General features: G+C 45.4%; 1 protein-coding gene across 1 annotated transcript in view; it reads left to right on the top strand.

Moving 5' to 3' along the window:
* The window catches only part of LOC142570757 (uncharacterized), a 54,102-nt gene that overhangs the window by 21,277 nt on the left and 20,679 nt on the right, over positions 1-12,146 (top strand). The window contains exon 2 of the mRNA XM_075679097.1: positions 6,855-7,025. Within this exon, the coding sequence (XP_075535212.1) occupies positions 6,855-7,025 (171 nt within the window). The remainder of the gene's footprint in view (positions 1-6,854; positions 7,026-12,146) is intronic.

The raw sequence follows: 12,146 nt of genomic DNA, 5'->3' as shown, positions 1-12,146 counted from the left end.
AGAACGCCACAAAAAGTTATCTATTTTAGCAATAGATGTTAAAGGAGCCTTCGATAATGTGAAGCATGAAGCAATCCTCCAAAATCTCCAAGACACAAACTGCGGAATCCGGCCTACCAATATGTACACGACTTTCTCAAAGATCGCACGGCTACGGTGGGCATCGGCAACATCCGAAGCGACAAGTTCGAAATGCCCAACAAAGGAACTCCACAAGGGTCAGTCATTTCACCTATGCTGTTCAATCTCGCCATGATTAAGCTCCCACAACGACTCGAAGGAATCGAAGATTTAAGCCATGCAATATACGCCTACGATATAACGTTATGGACAAAAGCGTCCACAAGCGGCCAATAGCAAACTACCCTCCAAGAGGCAATCGATCAGATAGAACAGTACCTCTCAAGATGCGGGCTCCAGTGCGCCCCCGAAAAATCAGAGCTACTTATACTCAAGGCAAGGACCCGGGGAAGACCACCAGCCTACGTCGCTCTAGATCCCAACGTCAGACTCAATGGAATCGATATCACTCAAGTTGGCTCATTTCGCGTCCTTGGCCTCACAATACATAAAGAAGGTTCTGGCGCAGCTACACTTCCGAAGCTTCAGAGGACCGTAACACAAGTAACCCATCTCATTCGGCGTATAACCACCCCAAGAAGAGGACTTAAAGAGCAAGAAACCGTCCAATTAATCCAAGCACTCCTTATAAGCCGGATCACATATGGCACCCCGTATCTACTCCTCAAGAAAAGCTGAAATTGAAAAACTCAACATCATCATCAGAAAAGCAATCAAGAGCGCACTAGGACTGCCCAGTACGACCTCAACCACGACACTCCTAAAGCTTGGCCTTCATAATACTTGGGAAGAAATGAGTGAAGCGCACAGAGCCAGCCAGCTGGAACGCCTTAAGCTGACTCAAACAAGCAGAGCAGTATTTCGCAAACTCGCATACAGCGAAAACTTCACAGCAGACTCAGACGCGAAAGCCCGATTGCCGCCACTTCTTCGTGACTCTATCTCAGTCGCTCCAATACCTCGCAACATGCATGCAACATACCACAACGACAGAAGACAAGCAACAGTCAGCGCGCTGAGCAAGAAATACTCAAAGGTCCCCAACACGACATATACAGATGCGGCAAAATACTCAGGTAGAAGAGCATACGCAATTACCGTGACCAACAACCAAGGGAAGGAGCTAATCGCTGCCACCATACCGGCCAGAAATCCAGAAACGGCGGAGGAAGTGGCCATCGTCCTCGGCATCGCCACATGCAAAGACACAGCAATAATCTTGAGCGACTCGCAAACGGCATGTAGAAAGCTACGAAAAGGCCGAATTTCTGCCGCAGCAGTGAAGATTCTGAAAGAAATAAGACGCCAAGAACTACCCGAAAGCTACGTCGCATGGACCCCAGGCCACGAACACCTGGCAGGAAACGAAGCAGCACATGCTGGCGCCCGAGAGCATACCAACCGGGATTTCCTGCCGCACTGTTTCCGGAAAGCGTCGAGGGTGGAGGACGTTCCCATCAACTATGCCGCAGTATTGCAACATTACCGACTGGAAAGAAGACAATATCCTCTACCACATCCAAAATTAAACAAGGAAGAAGCCACCGCCTTCCGCAGACTACAAACGAATACTTATGTCCATGGAATTATCATGCACCGAATGCACCCAACCGAATTCTCATACCTATGCCGATATTGTGAGGTACCAGACGCCCTCCAACACATGGTGTTGGTGTGCCCGCACCGCGAGAACAATAGTCAAGATGATGCCCCAGAACCGCTACGAGCGATCGAAGAAACGTGGGAGGCAGTGCTAAAGGCACAGAGCCTGGAAGATCAGCGTAGTGTGGTGGACCGGGCCTGGACTGCGGCATTAGCCAACGGCTTTCTGGACTAAGCGAGCCGCCCACCTAGGGCAAAAAAAAAGAACACTTTCTCGCTGTTTCACAAAACAAACGTTCATTCCTCCACCTCCTCTAACGCATGATTCCCTTGGAATGTCCGGAGGGCATCGCCCTCAGAAAACAACTGAACTGTGCAAGGGCGTCCTGAAAGTCTTCCACTCGATACGGTCGCGTCCGAAGGTCACCGTCCAAAAATACAGTATTAAAAACAATCCGACTTTTCGGAAGCACCACTGGCATCACTTCACATTTCTTCACATGCTGACTGCGGCTGAACTGGGGCCACTATCGCTGCCCCGTCGGAGTACGTTGGGACGAGTCCGTGTGCCTTCGCGGCCACACGTGGCCACAGCACGTCGGAGGAACGGGAAGCCGGAACGCACTGGCGCTGCAATGCCGCTTGCGTGGAAAGGTACGCTTCGCCGAGTGCTGATGTGTGTGGCGGTTACATAAACGCTCCAACAAAAGAAAACAAATAATGCCGTGACCAGGATACGAAGCTCCGTTGTGTTGAAAACCAGGAAGCGGAGCCGAAGTAGAAAACGTCTTCTTTATTCGACGCTTGTCAAAAAAAAACTAAAAAAAAATGCAGGCGCGCGCTCGGATCCACGCTCGCTTCTAACTTCGGCTTCTTCTCATCTTTTTCGGAGCATAATATTTAATAGCTCCCGGCCGCACAAGTTGCGTGTGCTTGCTTGTTTCTTTTCAAGACGGAGCTTGTCCAGCAGATTCTAGGTGGTACAGCGTTTGTACCGGTCTCCGCAACGTGTTGCCACTAGAAGTGCGCAATTTGCATGAGCGAACTTTGCCGTCGCTGCCCGGAAATGATTCTGTCATTTGTCCCATCTTCCACAATTGTCTTGGTGAGTTTAATTCTTTTATCAGTACTGCCTCCAAGCTTCACTGATTCTGAGCGTCTGTTATCATTAATGTGAGCTGAACGAAGTTCTTGGAGGTACTCTCGTCGCGACCTGTTCCAGAAATTGTTTAACACATGTTCTCTGTGTTGCCCTCTTCGTTGAAGACAATGAGCAAAACGTGAAAAAGGTGAATGCAGGAGCCAACGTTTCGACAAGTGGACTTGTCTTCTTCAAGGCGACATATGTCGCCTTGAAGAAGACAAGTCCACTTGTCGAAACGTTGGCTCCTGCATTCACCTTGTTCACGTTTTGCTCATTGTCTTGAATTGCCATCTCCCGCATTCCCCGTCTTTCCTCTTCGTTGAAGTAATTCGCGTGACGACGACGTGTCTTTTGATGCTGTGCTTGTGGTGGAACCATTGCTGGCAGGTGTCTCCCTGATGGGAGTAGGTGCCGCAGTGGGAACCGCTGCTGACGTGCTGCTGGTGCATGCGTCAGGTGTTATGTGACTGGCCTGCCCTGGCCCCGGCCCAGACAGCATTCCTATACCTCCAGGGGTTACAGGTGGTGGCTGCTGGGCTGAAGGTAATTCGTTTTCATGGCCTGGCGAGCTGTAGCGGGCGGCCACGGCGTCAGGCTGTCGTGGAAGTGGTTTTCGCTTCACCCAGACAACGGGGGCCAGCGTGTGGTTGTTGCGTTTTAGCCTTCCACCGCACTGCTGTGCCTCCTTGACAATAAGGACCCAGATGGAGCCTCTCCTGTTGACGGCGCGCGTCCGGCAGGCCCACTCGAGTGTCGCGGGGCGGAAGACGATGACGTCAAAGACGACTATGATGATGACGATGACAAGGAGCTATGCCCTGACGACTTCCCTTCACCCGCCGGGTGGAGCACGGACGTGTCAGCAGTGTGGTCACCCCGACCAAATGTGCCAATGCTCCCATGCCGCTGCTCCAAGTGATTTCGCAGAGCCGGTGGTTTTGTGACGGTTACATATTTCACACACAACTAAATAGAAATCATCCCACGGTAGACAAAATACGAAAAGTTTCATATCCTCTTTTATTAATTTCATGGCATCGCTTTCTCTTGTCGCTGTCTCTGCCTCTGTATCGGCTTCTTCGTTTTCTGGACTCCTGAAGCAGATAGTTTCGGCCCAAGAATTCCATGACTGTCCTTCAGTAGCCGACACACTATTAGTTGCTGCCATTCTGTCAAGATCTTTCAATAGTTTGGCAGTAGAAGGATATTTGTCTTCTACCAGTTGGAAGTGGTGTCGCAGAGTTGCAGTAAGGAGAAAGGGACTGCCGCATGCGCCAGAAGGAACACTTGTGATGCGCAGTTCTTCAATATTGGAAGACCCTTCTTCAAACCAGAAGTAACGAAACGCGTTTCGGTTTTGTTCAGCCAGCGATATTTGAAGAAACGCTTTTTCGATGTTGGCGGAAATTCCAATCTTGAAGCTGCGAAACTTCAGCAGTAAGTCGAGGATGTTGGGGTTCAAATTCGGCCCTGTCCACAAGACGTCGTTGAGTGAAGGTGAGTCCGAAGCATGAGAAGTGACGTCGAATACCACCCGTACTTTAGTCGTAGTTCTGTCGCGTCGCACTATTGATCTGTGTGGCATATAGTATGTGATATGTTCACTCGTACTGTCCATTGTGACCTTCCAGCGAAGTCTTTGTTATAGTAGCTCCTAATGGGCAGTGCCATATTTCCTCTGGAACTCTGGCTCTGGATGTAGAGGTCTCTGCAATGACTCCAGCCTCCTTAACGAGACATCTCCGTTATTTTTAAGCTAGGAACAATTGCTGCGTCATGGCAGTTCAACTTGATAGCGACCATTGTTTCTAACAGTTGTTTCCACGAAGTTCTTCAGGACGTGTTTCTCATCTTTCGAAAGTCTGTCTTCGTTAGTCAGTTAGTCATTAGTCGTTAGTCAGCTACCTCTTCAGGTAGCTCGCTTCATCGTCAGAGGTCATCAACTGTAGCTCTGATATCCTGGTCGCGGCACCATATGTTGAAAACCAGGAAGCGGAGGCGAAGTAGAGAATGTCTTCTTTATTCGACGCTTGCTAAAAACAACTAAAATAAATGCAGACGCGCGCTCGGCTCCACGCTCGCTTCTAACTTCGGCTTCTTCTCATCTTTTTCGGAGCATAATATTTAACAGGTTGTTGGGGCCACACACGTGTGATAATACTGACTAGACGACTGCGGCACACCGACGTATATATTTTAATTCACAAGAGTAAAGGGTTCAGAAACACAAAAAAAATTAAGGTGAGTGAAAGCACTTTCAAAAGCCAGGCAATCACGTATGTGCCTGCATCCAAAAAGGACACCCAGTCCGGCGTTCTTTCTTGCGCTGCCTTCTTTGCCAACACAAGCTTCCTGAAAAAACAACCAAGTGCTTGGTTCTGATCCGGCATATCTGTGGGGTCGCCTACGGCACCCGAAGGACTGGATGTCGAAGAGCGTGCTATCATTAGCTGTGATATCGGTTGCGCTGCAATAAGCTCTTAGCTTTGCATTCGCCGTCCTCATGTCATGCGTGAAGCCGAATTTACGATCAAATTTGGCGACGTTCAACACAACCTTACTTTTTCCTTAACACACCCCCCCCCCCAAAAAATAAATTACACCATTTTTCATTTTTCCATACAAATGGTGCATGTTCTCCATGTCTGTCCTGCGAAAATTCACACTACACTACACTACACCGCTACACTGTTCTATATGCACGTAAACATAGGTTAAATGCTGTCTTCAAGGTTCACAGTGTTGTTGCTGCGTAACGTTGAGGCTCAAATTAAATTTCAGCAGACAATGAGTGCATTCGAACATTCGCATGAAAGTATTTTTCGTTTTTGTATCGAACAATATTTTCTAAATAGCTTCCGAAAAACAGCCTTTATCATTTTTATCAGAAATGTTAAATAAAATTTTAAAAATGTGCCTATATTGTTTTTCAATAATGACCATATCAGGCACTTGTAGTAGCTTGAGTATTCTGAATATATTTTGCGTTTTTGAATTTTGTTTCTCGCATTTGGTATGGCTCTGTTCTGGAAAATTGAAATGGACAGTAAATTGGCACTTTCTCGCAGTCAGTCTGTGTCACCAACTGCGATACCAGCCATAGCTTTCCCACAGCTTTCTAGAAGCTATACATATGCCGGGTATCCCTACTACTATGTACCAAGATTTAAAGATATGCAAATGCCACGTAGCTGGACAGAACCGAGGTAATGTGCGCCGCCGCTTGTAGATACTCAGAGTATCTTTTGCATTCCGCTTAATTACATAATTAGTCTTAATTATTTGATTCTCAAATAATATATTAAAGTGATATGAATACATATGAATTGCAATGCATAAACACGTTTGTCCGAGCGTCAAAGAAGCCCGCGCACACACGCGAAGTGCCTCGAGTGGCCAGTCGGCGGCAATTCTGCGTGCATTCGCGGGCGTCTTTCCGGTTCGGAAAAGCACTTGTGTGTGGCGTATGTGTAACGTATTAAGCAACACAAAGTTTTATCTCGAGTTTTTCATGTTGCTATACAATTTTCTCATTGACACTTTTCATGTAATTATAATATTTGAGATGTTGAATATTTAATTAAGAATAATTATGTAAATTAGACGGAATGCAAAAAATACTCTCAGTATCTCCGAGCGACGGCAAACATTATTTTTGTTCTGCCCAGCTACATGGCATTCGCATCGTTTTAAACTGGCTAAAGTTAGCTGGGACACCCTCTATATATTAAATAGAATTCCAGGTGGTCCAGCATAATGTTTGGGTCTGCTGGCTCCATCATTTTCATGCGCGGCAGCCTGGGTGAAACCGCAAGATTCGTACACTTTGCAAATGCTCAATTTCCCACAAACACCACATTTGGCGAACGCCGAGTTGTACACAACGCGCCTAATAGGCTTCCATCGAATACACTCATCGAAAACATCACGACGATAGCGCTTCGTAATGCCCCCAATGCACACTTGCTGACTTAATCCTGAAACTGGCCAGAACCTCCTCACCGTCGAGACGACCTTAAACGTGCAGACTGCAGCCGGGGTGACGCGGCACATGGAGGCCAAGGGCGGAACGAGTCTCGGAGGCCGTCGCCAACTCGGCGGGTCCCGGACGCCACCGACGAAGTGCTCCTCAGACCCGGCGAGCTCGCCTGCAAGAAGAGCCAGGGTGCCGCGAAGCTCTACGTAGAGGCCGCTCCAGGTATGAAATCTGTTTTGCTCAAATTTCTTCACGCACTGCCACGGCGAGCAATTAAAAGTACACCGCGGAGAGAAACATTAAAACCCAGGCGTCATTAGTATCTATCGATTTGTTGCGTACATCTGACCGCATTTCTCATGTTTTGTTATCGGCGGCCATCGCTATCTTTCTGGCGTGCATGTGCAATGCCGTCATTTTGTATGTGCGTCTTCGCAATAGAATTCAAATTTTCTTTCTCTCTATGTGCGCCTTGCGACGGCAATGTAATCCCATTTCTGCCTAAGGTCTTTCTTGAGAGTGGAAATTACGCGAACATAAATGAATAAAGCTGGAGCTGGTAATCTATTCCTTCAAACGTACATCTCCTTTATTTAGTGGAAGATGGCTAAATATAATTCAAGAAAATGAATTCGGAATTGCATGCCTGTTGTTTATATTTTGTTCTTTTGATATTCCCGACGAAACAAAAGCGCGTGATAGGCAGTGGGACGTCAAAAATTGGAAAGCTTTATCTCATATTTGAGCCGCTTGGCGCCGGAAGAATTATGAAATTTCCTCTGGGTGCAGTCTTGGGTAACGTTAGACCTATAATTTAACTGCGATCAGAACGAATTCGAAATAATCAAAGTTGCAAAAATTGTGAACATTGTATGTCCAAAAAATGCCACAAGCACGCGAACATAACTTGAAATTAGGCACGCGACATCCACGTACCTTGGGCGAGAAATATCGTCGGTGAATAAGACATGGTGAACAAGAATATTAGTGATAAAAATGCAGGAGACTTCAGAAATTGAAACGAAATAAGCTACTCTGGTTTTAGATATTTGATACAGCAGAGGAAAAAAGACAAGCCATCCAACCAATGAGTTAAAAAAGCGATATACAATGTAAGAAACAACACGAAGTTGTTTACACACAATTTACACACACACACACAAATGCGCGCAGCGTGAAATCAGTTAGAAAGAAACTTGGCATAGGATAAACCAAGATTTATGCACTGAAAGAGAAGCAGGGTAATATCATCAGCAATCTCGAAGATATAGTAAAAGAAGCGGAAGAATTCTATGCTGACTTGTGCAGTACCCAGAGGAGTCAGGACACCTCCATTAGAAACAGTAATGAACAGGATAAAGAAACTCCTCCAATACTAGCAATGAGGTCAGAAGGACCTTGCAAGACATGAAACGAGCAAGAGCGGCAGGAGAAGATTGAATAACAGTCGATTAAATAAAAGATGGAGGAGACACAATGCTTGGAAAAGTGGCGGCTCTTTATATGAAGTGTCTATCGACTGCAAGTGTCCCAGAAAGCTGAGACAATATACTAATTCACAACAAGGAGACACTAAAGAATTCAAAAATTATAGGCCCCTTAGCTTACTCCCAGTATTATATAAAATATTTACCAAAATAATCTCCAATAGAATAAGGGCAACACTGGACTTTAGTCAACCAAGGAACAAGCTGGCTTCAGGAAGTGATACTCCATAATGGATCACATCCATGTTATTATTCATGTCATCCAGAAATCCACAGAGTACGATAAGCCTCTCTTTATTGCTTTTATAGATTACGAAAAGGCATTTGATTCAGTAGAGATACAAGCAGTCATAGAGGCATTACGTAAACAAGGAGTACAGAACGCTTACGTAAATACCTTGGAAAATATCTAACGAGGTTCTACAGCTACCTTAATTCTACACAAGAAAAGCAGGAAGATACCTATAAAGAAAGGGGCCAGCCAGGGAGCCACACTCTTTCCAATGCCATTCACGGCGTGCTTGGAAGAAGTATTCAAGCTATTAAACGGGGAATGCTTAGGAGCTAAAATCAACGGCAAATATCTCAGCACCCTTCGATTTGCCAATGACATTGTCATGTTCAGCAACACTGGGAACGAGTTACAACAAATGATTGAGGACCTTAACAGAGAAAGCGTAAGAGTGGGGTGGAAGACTAATATGCAAACGACAAAGATAATGATGAATAGCCGGGCAAGGGAACGACAAGAGTTCAAGATCGCCAGTCAGCCTCTAGAGCCTGGGAAGGAGTATGTTTACCTAGGTCTATTATTCACAGGAAACCCCGATCATTAAAAGGACATTCATAGAATAAAAATGGGTTGGATCGCATAATACAGACATTGTCAGCTCCTGACTGGAAGCTTATCATTATCATTGAAATGGAAGGTGTACAATCAGTGCACTTTACCGGTGCTGCCATATGATGCAGAGACTTGGATACTGACAAAGAAACTTGAGAACAAGTTAAGGACCACGCAAATAGCGATGGAACAAAGATTGCTAAGCATTGCGTTAAGAGACAGAAAGAGAGCGGTTTCCATCAGAGAGCAAACGGTATTCCAATTGACGATATCAGACGATATTCCAATTGACATCAAGAGAAAGAAATGGAGTTGGGCAGGTCATGTAATGCGGCGGTTAGGCTGGATCGAAGATTGCGACATCTGGTGGCGGGACAGTTACGTGCAGAGTGGTCAGTGGATGGCGCCAGTTGTGACGGCCATCTTCGAAGTAGTTGGGGGCGAGATTCGGTGCAGGTACGGCGTAGGCAGGCAGAAGAGCCACCAGGAGCGTGCTGGCGACGACGGTGAGTGTCTGCATGGTAAAGATGAATGGATTAGTAGACTGTGCTTTCACACAGCTACCGAGCCCACCTCGCCGCTCTGTGGGCTCGGTAGCTGTGTGAAAGCCCAGTCTACTAATCCATTCATCTTTACCATGCAGGTTGGTAACTCGCAGGTTCTGTTTTGTAAAAAATCAAGCAATTACTTCTTAGTACAGCTGCCGAGCCCGCAGTGCTGTGTTGTTATTATTGCCGAATGTTCGCAAGTGATCCGTTCTTTAATACTTTTGGCAGGGGATATTAAAACTAACCCGGGACCCACGCTAGAATCTGTGCTCGCTGAACTAAGAATTGTGTCCGCAGGCCAAACCAAACTAATCTCTGAAGTTCAGACTGTTAAAGATCACCTGTTATCTACGGACGTAACATTGACTGACATATGCAAGCGTTTGACTGATCTTGAAGCACATTACAGTCGGCTCTCAAGCATGCGCACTGAATTAGATGACCTCAAAACTTTAAGCGCTAAAATACCCCGCCAGTATCATGACCTTGAATCCCGTATAGACGACAGCGAAAACCACTCGCGCCGAAACAATCTTATATTTTATGGCATTCATGATCCCAATCCTAAAGAATCCTTCGCTGATTCTGAAGCAATAGTCATTCGTCACATCAGTGACAACCTTCAACTAACCACCGATCCTTCACATATAGAACGCGCACACCGCCTTGGACGCCATTCACCTGATCGTGTCCGGCCTTTGATCATAAAATTTAACTCATTTAAAGTCAAACAGTCAATTTTATCGCAAGGAAAGAAATTCAAAGACACAAATTTCAGCGTTGGTGAAGAATTCTCACCCTCAGTCCGGCATGCCCGAAAGCATCTAGTGACCTTCGCCAAAACAAAATCTACAGCATTTAAGTTGAGCTTCAAAACATTGTTCATCGGTTCAAAACGTTACGTATTTGATGAATCCTCCCAGACAGTAAAGGAACTCACGTAGCAATCACCACGATGTCAATTATCCTCAAGCACACCCCAATCAGCACCGCAAACTACCTTATATCTTTCCGCAATTTTTACGAATATTCGCAGCTTTATTTCAAAACGTGAACTCGTCTCTAATCTTGTTTCATCCTCCAGCAGCAACTTACTCGTATTAACAGAAACATGGCTTAATAGTGACGTCACTGATCACGAGATCCTGGCTGACTTGCCGAATTTTCAAGTATTCCGCAAGGACCGCGATGGCAGAAAGGGAGGAGGAGCGCTCATAGCGGTTAACCAGGAACTACCATCCACATTGATTAATCTTTCATCCGATCTCGAGACACTATGGATAAAATGTCAAGCTACACCCCAATCCGTTTTACTGGGCGTGTGCTACAGACCCCCGCAAAGAAACCCTGAATTCCCTGGCAAACTTAATTCCGTACTAAGTGAACTTTCAACCAAGCACCCTAGTACACATATAATCTTGTTGAGTGACTTTAACTTTCCAAACATTGATTGGCCTAACCTAACTGTTGACGGAGGATGCCACAGCGAGGCAATCGAGTTTATAAATGTTTGCCTTAATTTTAACCTTACTCAAATCAAATCCAAACCAACCCGTGTAACCCAAGATTGTGAAAGCATTTTAGACTTAATACTAACCAGTATCCCTGAAACCATAAAATCTATCTCATACTTGCCAGAAATAAGTGACCACAAAGTAGTTCAAGCCGACTTTATAATTACTCCACTAAAACGACAAACCACCAAAAAGACCATACGACTCTACGACAAGGGAAATTACACCGCTATAAATAACGAACTAAATCATTTTCTTCCAATTTTCCAAGAAAATTTTCATTGTCGCTCAGTGCATGAAAACTGGACGCTATTTAAGGATAAAATAGATATATTAGTCGACAAATTCATCCCTAAATTTAGTTTCCGTGCCTGCTCTCAAAAACCATGGTTTACTAAAACACTTTAAAGACTAGAAACAAAAAAACGCCTCTTCCGCTCCGCCAAACTGCGGGATAATGAAAACGCCTGGCTGAAATATTATACAGCTGAAAAAACATATCTAACGGCAATTCGCAACGCTAAGCATTCTTTTTTCCACGCTGACTTGCCGAAAATGCTGACTACCAACCCAAGAAAATTCTGGCAGATTATAAACCCAAACCACGCATCCACTGTCGCTCTTACGAAAGAGTCAGGTGAAGTGGCTACTGACTTTGAATGTGCTAATATGTTTAACGCCACGTTTTCATCCGTATTTAGTAAAGAAACCGACATGCCACCCCCTGTACACTCCCATGTCTTCGGAACTGTTATGCCGCCAATTTTCTTTGTCGCATCTGGAATTTCTGCCATAATCGACAAACTTAAACTATCTTCATCAGCCGGGATCGATAACATTAACTCAAAATTTCTAAGGAACACTCAAAACATTTGTGCATCATTTTTGTGTTTACTGTACTCACAGTCACTTTCCACGGGCCAGCTTCCTGCTGATTGGAAATACGGAAA

The sequence above is a fragment of the Dermacentor variabilis genome, chromosome 2, assembly GCF_050947875.1.
Source record: "Dermacentor variabilis isolate Ectoservices chromosome 2, ASM5094787v1, whole genome shotgun sequence".
Taxonomy (NCBI): Eukaryota; Metazoa; Arthropoda; class Arachnida; order Ixodida; family Ixodidae; genus Dermacentor; species Dermacentor variabilis.
This window is presented reverse-complemented; position numbering and strand designations above follow the sequence as displayed.